Source organism: Pan paniscus, chromosome 3, assembly GCF_029289425.2.
Source record: "Pan paniscus chromosome 3, NHGRI_mPanPan1-v2.0_pri, whole genome shotgun sequence".
In the NCBI taxonomy this organism is placed as follows: Eukaryota; Metazoa; Chordata; class Mammalia; order Primates; family Hominidae; genus Pan; species Pan paniscus.
The window spans coordinates 188469082-188493436 of NC_073252.2; the positions used below are offsets into that span (position 1 = coordinate 188469082).

At 41.4% G+C, this 24355-nt stretch overlaps 2 protein-coding genes across 2 annotated transcripts in view; one reads left to right on the forward strand and one right to left on the reverse strand.

Moving 5' to 3' along the window:
- Positions 1 to 5344: 5344 nt before the first annotated feature.
- Positions 5345 to 24355, forward strand: part of LOC129393698 (tubulin beta-8 chain-like) — a 60836-nt gene continuing 41825 nt past the window's right edge. Inside the window, 1 exon segment of the mRNA XM_063604050.1 lies at positions 5345 to 5874. Coding sequence (XP_063460120.1) covers positions 5797 to 5874 — 78 coding nt within the window. The 5' untranslated portion in view covers positions 5345 to 5796.
- LOC129394276 (histone-lysine N-methyltransferase PRDM7-like) lies at positions 14302 to 22925 on the reverse strand. Its single transcript, XM_055100197.2, has 3 exons — positions 22406 to 22925; positions 21937 to 22004; positions 14302 to 21109 (listed from the first exon to the last, which is right to left on the reverse strand). Exons 1-3 carry the CDS (start codon positions 22667 to 22669, stop codon positions 20761 to 20763), a joined length of 681 nt encoding a protein of 226 aa, XP_054956172.1. The 5' UTR covers positions 22670 to 22925; the 3' UTR covers positions 14302 to 20760.

The window sequence follows — 24355 nt, forward strand, 5'->3', positions numbered from 1 at the left end:
GTAAGCAATCTCCACATATTAGCTCCTTAAATGTGATCACTGACCCCATGAGGTAGGTAGCATTATGTCCATTTTATAGATGCAGAAACTGAGCTTTGAAGAGGGAAAGCAACTTGCCCAAGGCCATGCAGGCAGTCATTGATAAGGGTGGGAAGCGAGAAGTTGAAGTCTGAGATGTAAGTTCACAGACACGAGTACGCAAACATGTACAAGATACTCGTATGACATGTGGGGTTGCTTGAAATATGTAATTGACTTTCCCCAGCACAAGAAAGTGTTTGGACAGATTTCAAAGGGATCTAACACTTCCTTAGAGGACTGCCCTACGACATTTTCCGTGTGCTTTTCTGCCTCTTGTCTTATACTTTTGGCATTTCTTCTGCTCTTAGAGGCAATGAGTCAACAGCATATTTTTAGCACCTCCTGTGTGCATAGAAGTGGCCCCTGACTCAATGGGAGTGTATAACTACCATGGGCCAAATCAGTGTGCTTTCCTGTCAGCCAGGGGATTATAGAAGAACACGCTCCCCTGATTCCAACAGAACTTGCTGCCACTCTGATGTCTTCATTGTAAGGCCTCTAAATGAATGTTCAAGAAATTCATGTTAAAGGCACGTGTCATATGTGTAACTTGTAAACATTTGTGTACTTGTCTCTGTGTCCTTACACTTCAGGCTTCAACTCTTGTTTTTACCTTTATCAATGACTACCTGTGTGCTGTGTGGCTTTGGACCAATTGCTCACCCCCTCTAAAGCTCAGTTTCCGCATCTGTAAAATGGATATAATGCCATATATACATAGATATAGATAGACATACACAAATATATATACACAAATATATATGTGTGTATATACATATATATATAATATACAAACTGAAATATATAGTTATATAAATATTTCAGTTTAAGTTTCAAAAATCACTGGAAGGTATTTTTATAATACCCTTCGGCAATTTTACCTGCTGCCTTTGCACATTCTGGTGAATTTCTAAATGGAAGTCTGATAGAGATTAATCTTTTAACGCATCATAAATAAAAAAGAAAATCACAGAATGATGTAGCTGGAGAGGACCCTGGGGATCTAAAGTGTTTCATGAAAGATTAATGTCCTTGATCTGCTTGTAAGTGTTTTGGAAAAATCTTCCATGGTCAAATAAAACTTGGCAATGTTGGATTAAAGTTAAATAGGTTTTTTTTTCCTGCTGAACTTCATAGTCTTTAATATGCTAATGTGTTTTGTGAATCTACAAGGAATGAAGTGTTTCAATACTTATTTTACCCAGATTCTCATTTTGGGACAGGCTGGTCAAGCTGAGTCAGCTAGTATATTCTCTAGATGGAGATGATGGCTGATGCCTTTTTGAGAGCAAGAGAGTCCCCAGGGGAAGCAAGGGTATATCAGTTGCTCCTATTTCATGCCAAGGATCCTCAGTCTTTAGAGGCTCAGAGAAGGCTGAAAGGCTACTCTAGGCTATCAGGGCTACCATTCATTGTGACCCATGCTACAGAGAAGCTTTGAGCTCAGTGCAAAGGAGTGTCCAGCCCTTGAGAATCAGGAAAATTTATTTATTCCTGACCTAGTCCACTGAGGACATACAAGGAATGGGGCAGGGGAGTGTCACCAGCTATGGTTACAAGCTAGTCTGATTCTCTTTCATTAAGAAAACTGGTCCCTGTGAGTTTAGATTGGGAAGCACCAGGTTAAAAAACTTTTAGGCCAGGAGTGGTGGCCACTGTACTCCAGCCTGGGTGACAGAGTGAGAATCTGTCTTAAAAAAAAAAAAAAAGTTAAGTGATGTCTTCTGTTGAGGACCTCTCAGAACTTTTAATATGAAAGTGTGCATTGTGAAGAATGGGAGTAGAGTGTACAGGAGTTTTAAAAGCTACTTGGTCATGAAACTCTTGCTTTGTGCAGGATTCGAGGGGCACTAACATTCTGAGGAAAATATTTTGGGAAACATTGATCTAATCCAAACTTCTCATTTTACCAGCAAACAACTGTGGGGCCCTCTAAGTTTCCTTTCTCCATCATTGTGACAAATTCATTGGAATTAATTCAATTAAACCTGGGGTCAGCTTTGAAGAGATTTATTTAGCAGGTAAATCTGTTTTGTACATTTTGAGGTAGTTCTGAGTTTCCATAGTCAAAAACCACAGATCAATTTAACCAACTTTTATGGAATATCACCTATGGCCCAAAGACCCTTTAGCTACAGTGATGGTCTACAAAAATATAAAGTGTAATTCTTGCAATACAGGAGATTAGTAATAATGGTAAATATAATGATGATGACACCATGAATAGCTAACATTTATTGAATGCCTTTCTATTAGTCAGGCACTTTACTAAGTATTTTAATCCTCCCAACAATTTATGAGGTAGGGATTATAATAATTTCCATCTTATAGTGAGGACACTGAGGTTAGGAAATTATCCTAGCCTAAATGTTAAGTATAAGCATGAATAGAAAGGTGTTATCAGCCTATAAGACATTCCTTTATGAGTGATACAAAGTCCTATATAAATTCAGAGAAAAGAAAAGTGGTTTTAGAAATCCTTGATCAGTGAGTGTGAAGCACGTGGTGGCCTGGTTACTGTTTGGTTGCCCATCTGTCCTACCTCTGGGGATCAGCACCCCCTTACTTTGGAAGAATTGTTTTCCTTTTCACTGTAAGGTTCTTTCTGGCTATGTGGTAGGGCACATTGCCTCAAACAGCCCTGTTCCAGTCTTTGAGAACCTTGAAATTGGAACCAAGGGAAGAGGATTGCCTCTTGAATGGTAATTCTCTAAAATCTAGTCTGAGGTGCTGGTGCCTAATCCCTGGCTCTGTGGAAGGAGCTGGGCTGTGAGAGGGGAGAATGATGTTGATGTCAAGAGAGAGGCAGGTGCTAGGAGCAGAGAGATGGAGGCCTGGAGGGTTTCTGGGCTTCTCTGAGGCTTAGGGTTTGGATCATTGTCTTCGTTACTGGAACAAAGGATTTACCATACCTGCTCTTCTAGGAATGAAACTGTCCTGCTTTGCAAAATGAAGTGTCATTAGAAAGAGATCTTAAAAACCCCACACCATAGACAGGTGCACAGATCCCTAGAAGTGTTAAAGTTCTGTCTGTTGGATGCTAAGCCAAGACTCTTAAGTATGTTCTAAAGAGAAACTGGTGTGTGTAGGCTGTGCACTCCCAGGGAGATAAAAAGTTAGGAACTTTATGGGTTGGGCTTGGTGGCTCCCACCTGTAATCCCAGCACTGTGGGAGGCTAAAGTGGGCAGATTGATTGAGCTGAGGAGTTCAAGACCAGCCTAGGCAACATGGTGAAACCCCATGTCTACAAAAACTACAAAAATTAGCTGGGTGTGGTGGCATGTACCTGTAGGCGGGAGGGTCGCTTGAGCCCAAGAGGGAGAGGGTGCAGTGAGCCATGATTGTGCCACTGCACTCCACCTGGGTGACAGGAACTTTATGGGGAATGGGATCTTGGAGACTGAGTAGAGACTAGAGGAAAAAAAAAAAAAAAAACTACCTCCCCGACTGGCCACACTATTCTTTTAAAAAAATGTTAATTGACAAATTAAAATTCTATGTATTTACGGAGGTATAATGTGATGTTATGATATATGTATACATTGTGGAATAATTAAATCCAGAGAATTAATAGATTCATCACCTCAAAACCTATCTTTTTTGTGTTGAGAACATTTGAAATTTATTATCTTAGCAATTTTGAAATACACAATACTTCATTGTTAACTACAGTCACCATGCTGTGCTGTAGATCTCAACAAAATGTATTCTTCCTGTCTCAACTAAAACATTGTACTCTTTGACAACATTTCCCCATTCCTCTCACCCCCTCCAAAAACACCCATTTTTTATGTTGAAGAGAATGGCTAAAAAGTCCCAGCAGGTTTCAACTGACGGTTTCAGTGGTTTTCCCATCACACTTCAATGTTATTAATAGAAAGGGGAGGGGCAATACATAATTCGGACAGGCGGAAAGTACCATTGTAACCACTTTCTTGACTTCACAGAAAAAGTCCTCTTGTTTTCATCTGTAAAATGGGAACTGCGTGAATACCATTCTTCTTTTCTTCAGCCTCCAAAGAAAAAAGAGATGCAAAGCCTTTTATCAATTGCAAAACAGTATACAATGTGTGTTATTACTCACAGTTGTCTTACTGTGACCAAACACTTTATAAGCCTGCGGCAAGTCAGCCTCACTCTCAGGAAGTGGACAATATTTGGGGAAGGAGAAGCAGCAGGATATTTCAGGACAGTAGCCTTGGTGGGTCCAAAAATTCCTTGAGAGAAATGGGAGACAGAACTTTCTTCCTGCTTTGGGTTTTATCCTGTTAGTCTTTTCTCTCTTCACTCCTATTTTCTATGGAGAATTTCCTGGTTTTGGAATTTGGGTGCGTTTTATGGAGAGGAGGCAGAACATCTTTAGCTCCAGCAGAATGAAAGGATACATGCAAAGGAACCTAGCACAGTATGTGGTACCCAGTTCCCCTTTAACTTGGCTTTATTCATTCACTCCTGGTAGGGCATTAATAAGGGATTTAGCCCCCTCCTATTGAAAACGATTAATTCAGGGAAGAGTTCAGACAGTGTGGACAGATACAGTGTAGGCCAAACCTGTTTCTAAGGCAGGAGCTGGGTAGGGAGGGTGAGAAGGGCGAGAAGAATAGGGAAATATGTGTCGTCTGTGTTGCTGCTGTTGCAACCACCAGAACAAACAAACAAGTGAAAAAAAAAAAAGAATTGTCCATACCAGAAAGTGTGCTGTTTTGGAGGAGGCTGGGGCAAGTGTGGATGGCTCGAATGGGTCCTGTTGGATTGAAGTCTGACAGTGGTGATTCCCTTCAACAAATGGTCGGGGTGGGAGGGTACACACACACACACACACACACACACACACACACACACACACACCCCACACGCAGCGCCCAGCCTCCGATTTCAGCGCTGGCAGGAGATAACCATTCTTAGCTCGCCTTTCCAGGGTTATTTTTGGCTGAGGCTGTTCGCTGATGGCAAAAGGTTTCAGCCCCCTCCCAAATCCCTCCCCGTCCTTGTTCTAAAGAGAAACTGGTGCGTGTAGGCTGCGCACTCCCAGGGAGACAGGGAGACGGGCCTGGCGCCGGAGAGGAACCCGGACTCTGCCCAAAGTCTCGCCGCCCGCCGGCTGTTTTCTGGCGGAGGGTGTGCCCCGGAGGGCGGCGATCGCGGGTGAAGGCTGGGGCCAGGCGCGGGTGCAGGCGTCACCGGGGTCGGGCTAGCAGGCCCTGGAATCAGGCTTTTGGGACACCCCGAAAGTGAGTCCAACTTGGGGAGAAACTGAGGGCACCTCGGGCGGTCTGGCCGCGGAGAAGGTGGGCGGGAGAAAACTTTACAGGCAGGCAGAAGCAATCTCCGCCGAGGGAGTCAGCGAGCGGCCGCGTGGAGAGGAGGGGCGGGCGGTCCCCAGGCGGGCGGGCGCAGGGCGTCGACCTGCCGGAGAGGGGGCCCGGGCGCGAGGCGGAGTCCCGGCGCGCGGCCAGGCTGGTGGAGGCCCCCGGCAGGCTGCAGATTCCCTCCGGCCCCGGGAGCCGCAGCAGGACCGGCCAGGAGGCGCCACGGAGGGGAGCCCCATCCCGGTGCTGACAGCGCCCACCGCGCCCTACGAGGACCGGCGGCCGGCCGGCGGCGGGGGTCTGCGGCGACCCACCGGCCTCTTCGAGGGCCAGTGCAACTACCTGCCCAACTTCATCCAGAGCGTGCTGTCGTCCACCGACCTGCGCGACGGTCAGGGCTGCACCATGGTGGTGGGCAGCGACGGCAGGTACTTTAGCAGGACGGCCATCGAGATCGTGGGGCAGATGGCCGCGGCCAACGGGGTGAGTGTCCGGATGCCCCTCGCTTCCCGCCGCGCCGCCGCCATGCCCTCTCCTAGCCCTTGTCCTCCTGCTGCCTCCGGGCCCAGCTGGGAGGCCCCTGCCCGGCCCCGGCTTTGCTTCCTCACTCCCGCGTCCTCACCCTCCAGCGCCCCACTCCCGCCGCGCTCGCAGCCTCCCCGGCGCACCCCGGACACTGGGTTCTATTAGTACCCACCGCCCCCAAAAGCCTTGAGGGGTGTCCGTCGTTCCTGGAGCCACTCCGGGCGCCCTGGACTCTTCTCCGACTCTGCGCACATCCCGCACCTGCTCATTTTTCTTTCGGACATTCTCTTACCCGGCCCTGTGGATTCCAAGGCAGCTCCCAGTTTTCCATATTGTTCCCAACGCGTTCACTGCCCACAGTCCCCACACAAACTTCTTTCCCAGGCTCACAACATAGTCCCTCTGCCCCGTGCCCTTTTTGCAATAATCTGCCAGTCCCCTAAGTCTTAGCTCTGCCTATTTAACAGTAGTGGTGTCTCAGAACACACACACACACACACACACACACACACACACACACACACACACACACGATCCCTGACATATTTGGCAAGAGTAGGCCCTGAAGGTTTTTAATATTTTGGTTCTTTAACCCAGTGGAATTACTGAATGATTTATTGAATTAGGGTAGGGATGGAGTGGATCCATTTGTTTGATGCTAAACAGCCTGAGCTCGCAGTTCCCAGGGGGCATATCTCTAAATGGTCTGAAATGAGATTTGCAGTGGTTTTCTTAATGCAATTCCCAACTTCTCTCCAAATGCCTTTTGACATTTAACAACATTTCATGCCTCTTCCCCTTTCGGTTTTCATCCTTGTTTTCTCTCCCTTCTCCCACGACCTCGGTAGTCTTCTGCAATCTAGATTCTCAGACTTTGGGTTTTTCTCCCTCTGCCCCTTTCCTCTCTGTCCTATAACTAGAAGCACCTTTTGGCATAGACCCGTATCCCAGTTTCCTCTTTCCCAGGTCCAGCAGCATCTCAAGGACATCTACAAGAGGGATACCTAACTTCAGGGGTCTCTGAATTATATGTGGGAAACATCGTCTAAAAAAGTAATTTTATCCTTATTCATGCAACCAGACCCACACTCATAGAACTTTTCTTTAAGGGGAGTGTCTTGCAGATGTATAAATGAGTGTTAACATCTTTAAAAGCGAAACTCAACAATTCCCTGGCATTTGAATTCCCTCCTTCCTTCCCAACCCTCTCCTTTTCATTTTCTCATTTATTATTAAAAACATTTTTAAAGGATCTCCGTGCTTCATATTTATCTACTATAATTCCTCCTTCTCGGTGTTGCAGGGATGGGGAAAGAGGATTTTTTAAAAAACACAATAAAAAGCAATTGGGAGAAACAGGGCCAGTGGTGTTGGGGTGGGTAGTGGAATTGTGATTTTTGACTCCAATAGACAATGATGCTGGATATATGGGGTTTGATTTCTCTCTGGCTCCTCACTTGGGATTGATGAAGTTTGGCTAGAGTCAGGGAGTTGAAGAGAGGTTGACAAATGGACTTTCACTCTTCTCTGACAGGCTGTTCCTGTGGAGTGATGGAGAATAATGAGCCTTGGGAGAGCTATGGGAGCTCTCATACTCCTTCCCGAGCCAATTTTTTAGGGAGTGAGAGAAACATGGCCTGTCCAATACTTGTTGTGGGTCAGGATATTTTTGAAGCTACGGTTGTTGATTTGCATGGGAAAATTATTATGTCTTATTATTTCTTGTCCCACTTTACCATAAGGGCTCCTCAGCTTCTTACTTCAATGGGTCTTCCATGACAAACACACTTTATTAACTCTAAGAGTGGAATTTATTTTAACAGATAATTAGCATAGGTCAATATATGCTTAAAATAGAGTCAAATTAAACCTACTAGCTGTTATAAAGGACAGATGACAAAATCCACATAGAAGCATCGACTTTTAAATAATCTGAAAGTACTACTTCTAAGAGGGGTGGGCATGGGTGAAGGGAATGGTGGACATGTTTCAGAATTTCAAACAGCCAACTTTAACCAATCTTTTCCTCATTTTGTTCACCTTCTTGGGGGCTTATGCTAAAGTGAAGTGAGCAGCCATAAGGCTGGCTTCAGGAGAAAGGCGGTCTAAAAGAACTGAATAATTATAAGCAAAATTGGTCTTGAATGATTGAAAATTGATGAGAATGTGCTTGTCTCCTGATTTGGCATCCTGAGTTAGACTCAGGAATACTGAACTTGGATCCCAAAGGCTTTGGTCTTTTTTGATATCCTATTGGATAATCATAAGCAGGCTAGAAAAATAGGAAACTAGAATTTATTCTCTTTGAACTGACAAATCTGACCAGTGGGCTGCATTCTCTATATCTGAAAAATCTTGGTTTTGATTGAAAAAGTTAATTTTACAAAGCAATTTTCTTTTTTTAAATTAAATTTCATTTTTTTTTTTTTTGAGACAGGGTCTCACTTTGTTGCCCAGGCTGGAGTGCAATGGCACAGTCTTGGCTCACTGTAGCCTTGACCTCCCCAGATTCAGGTGATCTTCCCACCTCAGCCTCCTGAGTAGCTGGGGCTATAGGTGCACGCCACTACGCACAGCTGATTTTTGTGTTTTTACTACTCATAGGGTTTCTCTGTGATGCCCAGTCTAGTCTCAAACTCCTGATCTCAAGAGATCTGCCTGCCTTGGCCTCCTAAAGTGTCATGAACCACCATGCCCAGCCTACAAAGCAATGTTCTAGGAAAAACTACAGTTACTCTTTGATTATGTAATTGCTGGAGAAGAAAAGCATGGCATTTCTAAAGTGATGAACTATATTACTTATATTTTAATATCTCATAAAGTTTGAAATAGACATTTCAAACATAAACATGTATAAAAATTTTTATAAATTAAAAATATAAAATCAAAAACATTATAAAATTATTTTATTATAAAATTATTATAGAATCAAAAACATTATAAATTTAAACAACTTTTTAAAAAATTTATTTTGGGATTTCCCATGGAGTGATGGAGAATAATGAGCCTTGGGAGAGCTATGGCAGCTCTCATACTCCTTCCTGGGCCAACTTTTTTAGGAAATGGGAGAAATATACCCTGTTCAATGTTTATTGTGGGTCAGGATATTTTTGAAGCTATAGTTGTTGATTTGCTTCAAACTTTAAAAAATTTATTATAAAATTATGGGATGTAAACAAATTTATTATAAAACTTTGAAATTTTCAAACTTTCAGAAAAGCAGAGAGATGAGATTAATGGCACTCATAGGCAAACATAGAACATAGATTGTAAACATTTTGCTATATTTGTGTCATGATTATTTTTTGCTTGTGTTTGAAAGTATATTAAAGAAAATGATATTTTACCCCTAAATTCTTTAGTGCAGATTTCTAAAAAATAAGAACATTTTCCTGTATAGTTACAAAATCATCTTTTCAAACAAAATAAAAAATAGTTTTTTTATATCATTTATTACCCAGTCCACATTCAGATTTCCTCAAGTATTATGAAATGTCCTTTTATTTTTTGAGACAAAGTCTTGCTGTTTCACACAGCCTGAAGTGCAGTGAAACAATCATAGCTCATTGCAGCCTCAAACTCCTGGGCTCAAGTGATCTTCCTGCCTCAGCTTCCTGAGTAGCTAGGACTATATGTGCACACCACTATGCCCAGCTAATTTATTGTTTTTGTAGAGATGGAGGTCTTACTACGTTGCCCAGGCTGGTCTCAAACTCCTGGCCTCAAGTGATCCTTCCAGCTTGGTCTCCCTGAAATATCTTTTGTGGCTGGTTTGTTCAATTTAGTTTCTTCTAATCAAGGGACACACATTGCATTTGATTATTTAGCTCAAGACTTTTTTAACCTGGAAAATACCCTCACTCTTTGTTTATGTATTTATTTAATGAAATTGACTTGTTGAAAAACTAGTCAGTGGTCCTGTAGAATATTTCCCCTTCTGGAATTTTCTGGTTGCTTTTTATGGTGTCATTTAACTTTTCACTCTGTTTTTTCCTGGTTAACTGGAAGTTAGTTCTAAAGGCTTTTAGGCCTGCTATAACAAAATACCAAAAACTGGATGACTTATAAAGAACAGAAATTTATTTCTCACAGTTCTAGAGACTAGCAAGTTTAAGATCAAGGAGCATGCGGTTTTGATATCTGGTTAGGACCAGCTTTCTGGTTCATAGATTGGCCTTCTTGCTGGGCCCTCACATAGTGGGAGAGACTAGCTAGCTCTCTGGGGCCTCTTTTATAAGGGCACTAATTCCAATCATGAAGGCTCTGTCCTTATGATCTAATGACCCCCTAAAGGCCCCACCTTTTAATACCAGCACCTTTGGGGTTAGGATGTCAACATATTAATTTTGGGAAGACATACACGTTCAGCCCATTGCAAGGTTTAGTTAGATTCAGGTTCAACTTCTTTTTTTAAAGACTATTTCATAGGCAATAATGTGTATTCACATCCCATCATTAGTGATGGTGAGATGATCGTAAGGTTAGGGTGATCACTGCCTATCTCCTCTGCTATATTCCCCCTTGGGTCAAGCCAGTAGTCTGTGACGTGAACTTTGTACCATGTGTATATTCAGTTATATTCTGTATCAATAGTTACTTGATTGTTTTAGCATTTATTAATGATCCTTGCTTGATTTGATTATTTCATTAGGGGTTTCAAAATGGTGAATTTCTAATTCTCTAATTCTATCTACATGTTTTAGCTGGCATTTTTCTATAAGCAGACCATTTTCTTCACAACTGGGTTATTTGGCTACCCTGAAACATAGTTCCTTCCGGGAAGGCAGAACATATGTTTATTTCTGTCTTTTAAAAATTACTGGTGTTTGGAGTGAAGATTAGGTGAGGTAACTACCTCCACAGGTGACAAATGAATTTTGTTTTGTCTCACTTTTGCTTTTTTGAATATCACTGTGGATGCTTGGATTTTTATATTTAATTTGAATGGATTAGGGAATAAATGAGAAGATAGGTTTTATCTGTTTCTGTAGTTTTTATGTGGCTGTGTGAACTTACTTTTAAAAATTCCCAGAAATATTTTAATTCCCCTTGAAAGATATAAACTATGTCATACTATAAAGCAAAAGAAAAACCAATCATGTGAAGAGTAAATAGTATCGTTTAAACGAATTGTGGTTAAGCTTAGTTTGTAACTAATTAGTTTTTTATTTTCTTTCTACTTTTATCTGCTTCAGAGCCTCTTCAGTGGTTTAGATCTTCTATGTGTCAAATTGTTCTAATCTCTTAAAAAGTTTAAGAGCTAAAATACAACACAATGACTACAAGAATGCCTTTGTCCTTTTCTGGGTAGGTACACCTAAGGCAACTTCTTTTTCTCTTCTTTGTTCTCTTCTTCTTTCTTATTCTTAAATCATCTTCAATATTGGACAGATGACAGCACTGTGCCTGCCTCAAGATGTTTCTGACTTTTTCTTTTTCTTTTTCTTTTTTTTTTTTTTTGAGATGGAGTCTTGCTCTGTCACCCAGGCTAGAGTGCAGTGGCACAATCTTGGCTCACTACAACTTCTGCCTCCTGGGTTCCAGTGATTCTCCCAACTCAGCCTCCTGAGTAGCTGGGGTTACAGGCATGCACCACCACGCCTAGCTGATTTTTTGTATTTTTACTAGAGACGGGGTTTCACCATGTCGGCCAGACTGGTCTTGAACTCCTGACCTCAAGGGATCTGCCTGCCTTGGCCTCCCAAAGTGCTGGGATTACACGTGTGAGCCATTGCGCCCGGCCGTTTCTGACTTTTTCTAAAGTCTTCTTTCTCTGGAGATGACGTTATATAATAGCACTGTTCAATAGAAGTTTCTTTGATGATGGAACTGTTCTATAATCTGCATTGTCCCAGCCACTAGCCATATGTGACTACTGTAACACTTGAAATGTGGCTAGAGCAACTGAAGAACTGAATTTTGCATTTTACTTAATTTTAATTAATTAAAATAGAAATGCAAATAACCATAAGTGGTTAGTAGCTACCATACTGGACAGCAAAGATCTATAATTCAGCATTTAAAATCGATTTTGTTTTGTTTTCAAAAATGGAGTCAGACTGTTACAACCCAAAAGAACTGTAGGTTAAATTCAGATAAATCACCAAATACTACATACACATTTGGGAAATCCAAACCAGATTTTTTCATGTGATAACCACACCCTCTTTTGACTTTAGCCTTGGAGGTAATGGAGTATGGCAGAAAAAACCCTGTATCAGCAGCTGGAAGACTCACCTTCTTTTCCTAGCTCTGCCATATATTGACCAAAAGAGTCAAAGTCCATTCAGATGGTTGAGGGGCCTTGGAATTTTGTTTTTGGTTTTCACATACAAGTTGGAGGGCAGATGCATTAGCCTCTTGAAATACCCAGAAACCACTTGTTTCCTCATCTAAAAATCAGGTATGACAGGATCATTTAACTATCCTGGAAATCAGATGAAGCACTGCATATGAAAGCACTTTGTAACATCGATAGCACTGGGAAATGTAAAGACCTTTTACTGAAATATAAAGGTGTATGGTCAACTGAATACATCTCAGATAATTATGATTTGACTGTATGTATTGAATATAACCTGTAGTGGGCCCCTTGGTAAACAGCTTACAGTTTTGTTGCAAGTTTTAGCCAAGAGAAAATTTATTTGTTGACTAGTCATGCCCTTTATTGGCCACATGATGAGCAGCAATGATATTAACACACAGTGCACCTTGCAGAATTCAAGAATGTCTCAGTGTCTTGTGAACTAGGAAGCTGAAATGCAGTGGTATGCAGAAGGCTGGCTCAGTAGGAGCCTTGGGAGTGTCCTCCAGATAGATGTTTGTGCAGGTTGTATTTGATTCCAGTTGGCCATGAAAAGCTGGTTGCTCTAAAGAATGAGAATATACTTGGTTTTGCATTTACTAGAACTATCTGGGGAACAAATCTTGGGGTGGAAGAAAGAAGGGAGGGAGGGAAAGCTGTGCTTCAATACCTAGGGCTTCTTTCCTGGAATGGATCTGAGAATCTGGGATTGGGTGGCTAATATCTCATCTCTAGAAGGGAGAAAGAACTGGGTGGTGATGGCTTTGTATTTTCTACTGGAGTTCACTACAGAATAGGTGAATGGAATGGGCTGCTATTATCCAGACATTAGGGAGGACAGGTTTGTGATACATTAGAAAACTTGAATGAGCCCTTCTATGATTCTCTCTTCCCTCTTTCTGCTTCCCTTTCTGAATCACCATCCGCAGGTTGTGGAATTAGCAAATCTATTATGTGAGCAATAGCAAACTTACAGGAGCCCTTGGCTCCATCTATCTCCCTGTTTGTGTCAGTTCATTCTGGATGCTTTTAGTCTGTGGTCTTCATTCACTCTTTTTATGGGGAAGTAAAAGGAGTGGGACAGATTATGAGAACAGCTGGGTCCTCCCAGTTGCTGGGGTGGTTATTTTAAGCTTTGTTTAATGTGTCCAGAGACCCAGATGGCATTTTTAACTAAGCTGCTTTATTAAATCTTGTGATAAAGCATAGTGATGTTTATTGAAAAGGCAGACACACATCAGCAACATTATGCGTGAAACTTGCTCTAAGAATTTTCTATAAAACATCTGTTCTCTTTGAGCCTTTTGTGAACTCTGGAAGTTTGCTAGTTTCTATATAGACTTGAGGACAAGAAGCTGGAACCCACTTTTGGAGATGTCCAAGCATAGGTATTGGAATCATTAATCCTAACCCTCTCAGTTTTAAGGCCCCGGATACCCTTCTGTTAGACAACAGTAACATGAGCAAGCACTGTAATAACATTTAAACAAGATTATTTGGAAATAATGGACAAGAAAAATTAGTATAAATTGTTTGGGGATTTTAAAATTAAAGATAAAAAGCTAGGGCTTCAATGACCTGTGCCAGCCTATAGCCTTAAGAGTCAATTTGCAAACACTCAAGATTTGGCCAATATGCCTCTACTACTTCTACTTAACACAGTCAAAGGGAAATTTTTAGATTCTTTCATCTGATTTGACTCTCTTAGTTATGAATAAGAGGATATCTAGAATATATATGTGACTTGTTAAAATGAAAATCCACCTTCTCTGAGTCTTCAAATATCTTTCATATCTTACATTTTTAGTAACATCAACTTTTGAAGTCATGTCCGTAGTTGTATGAAAAGAAAAATTTCAGGAACATTCAACCTCAAAAGTTCTTTTTCTTAGTCTGAAGTCATAGAAGCATTTGACTTTTACTTTCTCTTTTTAAGTTTGTACTAGTAGGTATTTTGTATAAATATAATATTTAATTATTGCCTTTGTATTCCTTTTCTCTAGTAAACATCCTGGTTTTTAGCTATCAATATGTAGTTTTACATTTAGGGATTTCTAATGGAAAGACAAAGGAATCTGAAATCAGAGGACAAGAGTTTATTCTACTTGACTAAACACATACAAAATACTGGAAGGAGAGTTTTACAACAAATATTTAATATCTATGACATGTAAAAAGGTTTTCGAAATCAAGAAAATTCAAACAATTCAATACAAATATCATCAATAATAACACATGAACAGGTGGCCAACCTTATTAATAACCAGAGAAATATAAATTAAAACAATCCATCAACTTGTAAAAAAGATGAAATTTCCCAGAGTTGGTGTAGGTGATGTAAAATTGTCATGTTTGTATACTGTTCATAGAAGTTAAATTGACATAACTTTTTGGTCAGGCAATTTGGAAGTATATATCTAAATTAATAGAGTAGTTTTCTAATAACCTGGGAATCTCTTAATCTAAGAATCTTTACTAGATTTTTCTAGAACAAATATACAAACATTTATGTACAAGGGTACTCACTGCAGCATTTTGCTAAGGAAAAACTCAGAAAAAATCTATATGTTCAACAGAGAACAGGTACATAATTTATGACACAACTGCACAATATACACCACTAAAATAAAGGATATAAATTTATATGTAGTATGAAAAAGATGTGAATGATAGCTTGTTGGTGAAAAACAGCAATGACTGGAATATTGTGTGTAACGTAATCCTGCTTTTCTGTATATAATGTAGGCATAGAAAATAGGATTGAAAGGACATACTCTAGTCAACAGTGTATATAGCTTGGGTGGAGGGGCTGTATAATGGGGAAGGAGAGTCCCTTTTCCTATCTATTCCATATACATCTCTGGATTTAAAAGATCATACATGCATATGCATTACCTTCAAAATTAAAATGATAAAGACAAAAGGAGAAGCTTTGGATTTGAATCATGATACTACTGTTTGCAAGTTATATGACCGTGGGGAAGTTGCCTAGCCTTCTGGGGTTTATTTCCTCATTTATAAAAATAGGGAAAGTAATAATACTTGTCTACGTATCTTCTAGGGTTGTTAGGAGGATTGAATGTGATAATGGGTTACAGCATTATGAATTATTTATTCACATAACACAATTATTATAAAAATATTTTGCTCTGATTAAAATAAAAGAAGGATGAGATCATGTGTGTTTTTCAGTCCCGGTAGTTCTACTAACCAGAAAGCCCCTGCTGATGTGGTGATCACAGTTGCTTTGGTGCAGCTTCCTCTTGACTTTTGGCATTTCTCCATGCTGCTAGCTAAGGCTGAGGTGGCGACTGTGGAAGGTGTGATCTCCTCCCCCTCCCAGCACACATTTGTGTGCGTACTCACACTCATGCACACACAAACACACACATGCACACTCTATCACAGTACATGAGGTGGCAGCAGCTGCTCCAGCATAGACTTTCACACAACATAAAGGACTTTTTTGGTGTGGTCTGTGCATTATTTCCTGTTAAGCATGAGCTGAGTCAGTGCCATGCTTTTCCATCTGAAACCTTTCTGAGGCTCAGGCTGTGTTAAGAGCAAACCCTCTCCCCTCCATGCCCACCCCATGGCCCTCTACTGAAGCCAGATCTTAATCTGCTCATTTCATGAGGATTTTCAAACCGAATGGACTGGGCCATGTGAGAGATCACTGAAAGGAACAGACCAAGCAGAGGCTAAGAGACTCCATGCTAATCTGCTGAGTCGTCTGAAAATGCACAGCTGTGGGAGCTCACGGTGCTTTAAAGTACTTTGGCAGGATGTTTGTTCAGGGGTCTGTTCCTGCAGCCCTGCTGAATGTTTGGTTAGGAGGCATAATCTTTTTTTGGACAGGATCTCCCAAATGTAAAGTGATAGATGCTAATGTGGAATATAATACAGAGGATCCAGCTTGGATGTCATAAATAACAATAAATTGTTTAATCTTGCTGAGCTGTAAATCTATGATTGCCAGAGGTCTTTAGTTCACTGGAACATAGTATGGGGGCAGGGGCACTTAGCAAATAGGCAGTTATTATTTTCCAACCAGACAGAAACTGGTCTGATGGAATTTATCTAAAAAGGCATACACATGTATTTTAATTAATTGTGACAATTACTCAGAGAAAACACATGGCCCTAAAGAGGCTGAGGGGTTTTTTGTTCTACCTATAAATGTATATGTATATTCACCTATATTCTACCTATGTATAAGTAAGAGAATGAGTTTTTGTTTTGGGGATATATATTTATACGTATCTATACAGATAGATATACACATACTTAATTTCTGTCTACCTATTAAGGTGTGGTGCCAGATGGAAAGTATTTTTAAGCATTTAGATAGCTTATTCTATAGCATATGTGTGCATATAGCCCCCCCATAAAGCTTTGTCTCTTTTCTGGATATATTTAACAAGAGGCTAGAACAGAGTCCAAAATGTCAGAAATGTTTGAACATTCCATAGAAATGAAGGAGGTGTTTCCAAATGACCTATGTTTTTATGGCAATAAATAGAACTTGTGCTGCGTTGGATGGGTCAGGAGTAAGGAATATAAACAGTGTAAGTATGACTATTCCAGGCAGAAATCTACCTTGTAAGAACAGCTTTGTGCAGTGAGCTCAACAACATTGATCAGTTAGCAGTCCGGTTCAGTACAACATTGATCAGGTAGCAAGCCGGTTCGGCAGTGCCAGTCGGAGACACAGATGGGGACAATCAAAGAAGATGCAGGTCAGGACAAGGATGCAGACATGTACCTGTCACTACCATGGACTTCAGCAGCTTCTTAGTGAGCAGGTTTATGATTAAAGAAGAAAGACATCGTTGATATGTCAGCATGTTACAATTAATTTGCTGTTTAGTTATTAGCAAACTACATCCAGTTTTTAGTTTTTAGGTTTTTTTTTTTCTTTTTTCTTTTTTGAAACAGGTTCTTGTTCTGTCATCCAGGCTGGAGTGCAGTCGTTATCCAAGCTCACTGCAGCCTTAAACTCCTGGGCTCCGTGGATCCTCCCACCTCAGCCTCCCAGGAAGCTGGGACTACAGGTGCACGCCACCATGGCCAGCTAATTTTTCTTATTTTTTTGTAGAGATGAGGTCTTGCTGTATTGCCCAGGCTGCTCTTGAGCTCCTGGCTTCAAGCCATCCTCCTGTCTTGGTTTCCCAAAGTGCTGGGACTATAGGTGTGACTCACCATGCCTGGCCTACATCCAGTTTAATTTATACTACAGTGTGGGTTTAGTCCTCAAACATGTTTTTGTTTTACATATAAAAATTTGAGGTAAAAGAACATTTTTACATTGGTCAATAATGGTACATTTAAACAATGGACGACTATATCCATTAAAATCATGTTGTGGAAGAATATTCAGTGACATGGAAAGATTGACTCAAGGGCAAGTGAAACGTGTCAAGAGTCTGTTAGGTACTAGACACTGTAAACTGGGTCTTGGCTGTGTTACTTGCTTACATCCTCCATCATGTGATCTTTTAGATAACAAAATCGAGATACATAGGGATTTGGGATCTTGCACAAAGTCACTCAGGCAGTAGGTGGCAAAGTCAATTCTTACATTCTTTCCCATTGAACACCAAAATCTCAGCTTACCTCAGGGCACTCAACTCTGCTTTCTTGACCCACACCCAGGTAGACCCAATGGACACTTGTAGCTCTTATCCAGCTGGGGTGGTCACCTCATAAAATGGCAACAAGTGGGGCCCTTTCTCGTTCTAGTGAGTCAGACTGTATACCTTAAAGATTTCAGAGCACTTCCTATGTACTGAAATTGCCTCATTACCAGGAAGGACATACTTCCAATTTTCACCACCTCCATTTTGCATCCAAGGAAGATTAGATTTCTTGATCTTCTCAATGAAATCTTGAGAAATGGGTGGGCCGATTGAAGAACAGGACTTGGGCCACACTTCTAGATGCCTGTGACTTTTCTGCACTTATTCAGATATTAGGAATTGATTATGAAATCCATGGTGGTTTGATGCTAATGAACTCTCATCTGTCTCTCCAGCATGTGTGTAAAGACTTCCAGAGGTACAGGAAGTTGAGGATGAGCTCTCTTACTTCCATCTGGTCTCCATGTAACAAATCATATAACTGCACAATTATCCAAATGCAAATGAAGGAGTCCCTTGATGTTTGGATAACCATATTCATGCCTTGAGTTTGTTATTTCTTGAAATTGCCCTTTTCCGTCTCCTGTTTACCCATGGACAACACTACTTAAGGGCTGGCACTCTGCAACCCATGGCAGCTTGGCTTTGGGGTTCCTTCCAGTGTTTTGTTTTTGTTTTTAACCGAGAAGACAGGAAACAGGCATCTTTGTGTATATGGCTTGCCACAGCCCTTCATAGATGGACATGGTGGAGGTTGTGTGGTCCTGGAGAACACTTCCTCTGTGAAGCATCAGGGAAGTTTCTGTTCATTGTGTCTTCACTCTCTCCAATTCACTTGGGGAGTGATAGGGATTATAACACAGTGAGCAGAGGATATTGGGGAATGTCATGCTTAATTTTCTTTTCTTTTTTTTTTCTTAAATGACATTTAAAGCTAAAAGAGAATCACAAAGGGTAAGTCTGATTTAAGACATTTCACACATGAAGGAAATCCTGCTTTCATGCGTGTTATGTCACAGGAAAAACTCATTTAGAGTCAACATTCTGCACCTACTCCGAAATTTTAGCCTGAGGGTTTAAATATTACCTCGCTGCTCTCTAGGACTTTAATTTGAGCTAATTAGAAATGGAACTCATACTAAAACTAATTTAGGAAAGAAGCTGTTGATGTTCTGAAGAAAAACAGCTGTCAGAAATAAGATCATTAGAAAACCATAGTTGTATATGGGACAAAATGTAAAGGAATAGAAATGCTGGGAGAAAGCTTTTATAGAATAACATTTTATCTTTCTTTGGACACTGGTCTAAGGCATGTGAAAGGGCATATTGATTCCCTTGGCACCTGGTATGCTCATTTATGGATGAAAAAGCCCAATGACATAATTTAGGTGAGGTTTAAGGCTTGATGGGAGGCATTGGTGCCATTAGAAGGATGGACACAAAGAGTTCTTAAGTAACGGCATCATGGGAAATGATAATTGCACACTCCTTTCTACTATGTCTTGGTTTCCCCAAGCATTTAGAAGTCACGGCTGGGTAGGAACAAATTTATCATGAGTCTGTCTGTGTGTTTGGGAATGCATATGCCTCACAGATGTGTCTGCAGGGGTCTGTGTGATAATGTTCATATATGTGATAGGTGTGGACCCTGGGATCTGTATCTGTGTGGACCCTGGGATCTGTACATGTGTGTGAGTGACAGGCTAGGCTAGGCTGAATTTGAGTGTCCTCATTCAAAAGGACATATTTAATTGAGGACTGTTATGTGCCTGGTTCTCCATCAGGAAGTGTGATTCAGGTTGGCCAACACAGAGTGGTCCAGGTCCCACTGACTAAAGGACTGTGGGTCCTGCTGCGCCAACTAGGTGCATGGACTGCTTCTATTTCAGATTCCACAAATCATAAAATGAGAATATGCTCTTTGTCAGGCTGCACATCAAGTATTCATGTTTGAGTTATTTCATTCAGTCTGAACCCATTTTAAATATAATAGGAAGTCTTGTTTCAAAATATATCCCTACTCAGGCTTACCGCCATGCTCCCCACCTTCATCCTGCCCACCGTTTTCTCTCACTTGGAAACTGGAGCAGCTCTGAAGGGATGACCCATGGCAGCCTATTTTCCAAAAATGAACCAAAGCTGAACTCTTTCTGGCCTCAGGACCATTGCACTAGCTGCGCCCTGTGCCTGGAATCCTTGGCCCACAGGCACTTGCACTTCTCAAATGCTGTCTCCTAAGAGAAACCTTCCCTGACAATCCCCTGCAACACTCTACTCTCACCTCACACTGACCCCCAGGTCTCACACTGACCTCAGGTCTCACACTGACCCCCAGGTCTCACACTGACCTCAGCTCTCACACTGATCCCAGGTCTCACACTGATCCCAGGTATTCTTTCTGGATTCATTTTCTTCAAAGCACTAATCGCCGTCTGATATTACACATATGTCTGTGTGTATTCATATGGTTCCCTAATTCACAAGTCATCTGTTCAAGAGCAGTTTTTTTGATTGTCTTGATCAGTCTGTATTTACACTTCCTGCAACATCGTCTGGCACAGAGTAGGAATTCACATGACAGCTAATTGAGATAATGAATGAATGAATAACAACATATGCATATCATTAAGAAATATCAAGGAAATACCAGAAGAAACTACCTTGTTGGGAGAGCTGGTAGGTGTTTGAGAACTTGATTTTTGTCTTTAAGTCTTTGAGCACTGTGTGCTGTTATATACTTTGTGCCTGAAGTACTTTGAATATAAAATCGGAACAAAGATTTAAAAATATAAAAACTGTTCCAAAGAGGCAAAGGCACATAACATGAATCTTTAATTTTGGAGCCACTGATGTAAAATTTTACTGACTTTAGACGGCGTTTTAGTCTACTTAAGTGTTCAATCATGAAAATTCTCTAGGATAATTCTTTCTTTCCTGTCCTTTTAAAAGAGTAATAGTGATGCCTACCTCTCCCTGCCATGAGCTCTTTCTTCCACTTGATGCCCCACTTGATGCCCAGTTCCTGGCCATACTCATCCCCATACCAGACCAGCAGTTCACAGCCTGGCCTAATGACTCGGCAGGTTCTATAGAAGATCTGATGCCCAGTTCCTGGCCATACTTATCCCCAGACCAGACCAGCAGTTCACAGCCTGGCCTAATGACTCGGCAGGTTCTATAGAAGCTCTGCCTGTGGTACTGGAAGGCCACCAGGTTCTGCTCTTCATCATCCCGGGCACAGTTCTCATACCTGGGGTCAAGGCAGGCAAAGGGAAAGAAAAGAGGCAGTGAGTTCCCTCTAGGCAGGATGACTACAGTGCTCATCCTGCCTAGAATGCTTCCCTGCTGTGCCTAATCAGCCATTTTTTCAAAGCCCAACTCCAGACTTACCTCCACCTTGATTGGCCATAAAACACATTGACCTCTAGCTTCTCTAAACTCTAAATTAATTCGTTTTATACCACAGAACTTGGTGCTTGATCACGTGCTCTGCTTCTAGATTAGCTCACATCATTCTACACTCAGCTCAAGTCCATCTTTCTTTGACAGGCCTTCCTCTAATCACCCTACAGTTCACTCAGCTGCCATTCACCTGACTTCTTCAGATTCCTAGAGAAACTCAGAAGCCTCTTTCTCTTGGCCCAATAACATAGAACAGTAATAGTTGATTCATTTTTCTATTCTCTGATAGAACGACAGCCCATTGTGGAAAGGGGCTGGGTCATCCTGCAGCTCACTTCTGTTCAAGTAGTGAACTTCACTTCCTAACCTGGAACATACTAAGTGTTTAACAAATGTGGATTACATAAATTAAAGCATGAATTAACCTTGTCAAGGTTTATCTTGGTGCCTCAATTTTGTCTAGCATACATATTTGTGTTTTGATACCAATAAATCATAATATCTATATTTTTATTTTTTATTTCTAAAAGTTGATGGTATAAAACAGCACTGTATGGAGAAAAATAGAAATAGGGGATGTGAAAATCATTGAGGGAGGCATAATGAGAAGGAAGGAAGTCCGGGTTTGTGAGAGATGGAGGTTCTCTCTGAAACTAAGAGAGCTAGTGGCCTTACCTCATCCAGTTGGCCCAGGATTTATCTTTTCCATCCACATACTCATAGCAGTTTCTCCCCTTGGTGATCTGAGTTTCAAAAAATAAGGTAAAGACTTTTTAGAGGGTAAAAATCTGAAGAATTATTTTACTCCACGGTCATCAATGGCCTTTGGACCTGCAGAGCTTCAACTGCCAACTGAGACCACATGGCATGCACCTTAGTCATCATCTACACATCTGAGTTGGTTTGTCCAATCAGAGCAGAAGCTCCAAAAGGGAGGATGCACTTCTTTGTCTTTGTACCACTCTGCTCCCACGTACCCTGTGATCTCTAAATAGGAGTTCCATGTTCATGCAAAGACCCTTGAGTACACAGAGCTAACCATGTTATCCCTACCTATATCCTAACATGTAGAAGGTGATGTCCCACCAAAGGCACAGAAGGGATGTGGGAAGACAGAACAGGGGAAACAGCAGGCTCTTCTTACTAGCCAGGAATATCCACTGTTGGCTGCCTCTTCGTCTTCTGTAATTCGGCCCTCACAGGGGCCAGAGTGCAGACCCAGTGGCAGATCAGATGCCTCGTTCCATACTCCAAGCCCAGCCTGAGGGATGCCTGATGGCCCAATTCTCAGCCCTGGGGGCAGACTGAGGGCTGAACGGTTGGGATGCCCCTTGTCCACTGCACTGTCCTTTACAAATGTAGGGGGCCCATGAGCAGCACAGCTGTCAATGAAGAAGTTCTGACACATCTCACAATCTGGAAGTGAGGGAAGCAGGGATTAGGAAAGTTGTAATGCATGTTCCTTGATATAAGAGCTTCAGAAAGAGCTTGGCACTCACATTATTTAGCCCCAATCCTGTACTTTAATTCATTCGAGTAAGGGAATGATTTGTGGGCCAAATGATGAAATTATTGTACCAGGACATAACAGCAAGCTGTGTGAGTGGCTGAAAGGGTCACTCACAGAGGTAGTCATCATCCTGTGGCTCGCTGATCTCTTTGTATGCATGACCCTTTCTTTCTCGCAGGCTATACATCTTTCCTACGGTCTCCTTCCTCCTGAGTTCTAGGTTGGAGAAGAGTAGATGGGTAAAATTGGGAGTCTGGGGTGTTTGTCCTTGTTTCATAAGAAAATGTGAAATCTCCTACCATCAAATTAGCATCTACCTTTCTACATACTCTAGTCTCCCCCTCTTTACTGCTTCAGAGAGACTTAGACCCCACACCCACACTGACTGTAGATGCCTATTCAATTTTAGTTTCTAGCTGTTCTCATTATCCCATTAACCTCCCAGCCTTTCTGCTTACAAAATGGTTCATTCATGCATTTATTTATTCAGAAAATATTTTTTGAGAGTTCATTACATCTTAGGCATTGAACAAAGGCCTGGACATACAACACTAAGAAAGTATAGTCTCTATAGGGGATCTTCTATGTACTATTTGACATGTGATGGAAAAGGAAATGTAGAAACGCACAAAAGAATATATATTATCAGAGAGGTACTTATTGGACACCTCACATGTATCAATTCATTTATATTTAATTTAATGATTTCAAACAATACATGAGCTCTGTATACTTGGTCTCATTTTACAGATTACCATTCAGGAGCCCATGGAATTTATAAGATTTGCCCAAGGCCCCAATGCTTCTGTGTGGATTATAACCCAAGTGAGTGACTTCAAAGTTAATGTTCTTACATGCTATTCAATACTGTATCCAAGGCTAGGCATGGTGGCTCAAGCCTGTAATCCCAGCATTTCGGGAGGCTGAGCTGAGCAGATCACTTGAGGCCAGGAGTTTGAGACCGGCCTGGTCAACATGGTGAAACTCTGTCTCTACTAAAAATCAGCCAGGCACGGTGGTGCACACCTATAATCCCAGCTACTCGGGTGACTGAGGCATGAAAATCGCTATTTTCGTGGAGGCAGAGGTTGCAGTGAACCGAGATCTCACCATTGCACTCCAGCCTGGGTGACAGAGTAAGACTCTGTCTCAGTGAACAAATAAATAAATAATTTTAACAAAATACTGCATCTAACTTCTGGTCTCACAGTTGAGTCCAGCTTAAGCCCAGGCCTATCCAAAGTCCACCCCACATAGGTAGACCATACTCACCAACCTTTCTAGAGGACATAGCGGGACTAAATTCCCCTCAAATTTTTTCTTACCCAGTTTTAGTCTAGAGTGCTGTCCAGAGGTACTTGCTTCTCCAGGAGGGGACACTGGTTTCTGAGCCTGCTCTGAGCCATTTGTATTCAGTAAATTTGGCGTTCCTGACAATTCTTTCAAACTAGATTCATTATTGAATGACGCCTTGGGCATTCCCTTTAATGTGAGAATCACATATTAAAAGACAACGTGCATTTATTTAGTTCTTTACGGCTTGCAACATGTTTTCATATGACTGTAGTTAATGTTCAAACCTTG

Excerpts from the sequence above, each read along its gene's own strand:
- LOC129394276 (XM_055100197.2), bottom strand. The coding sequence starts at position 22,669 with ATGTGTCAGAACTTCTTCATTGACAGCTGTGCTGCTCATGGGCCCCCT. Across the intron at positions 22,005-22,405 it reads ACAGTGGATATTCCTGGCTA|ATCACCAAGGGGAGAAACTG; the intron begins GTAAGAAGAGCC and ends TTTGAAACTCAG. Across the intron at positions 21,110-21,936 it reads TCCTGGGCCAACTGGATGAG|GTATGAGAACTGTGCCCGGG; the intron begins GTAAGGCCACTA and ends CCTTGACCCCAG.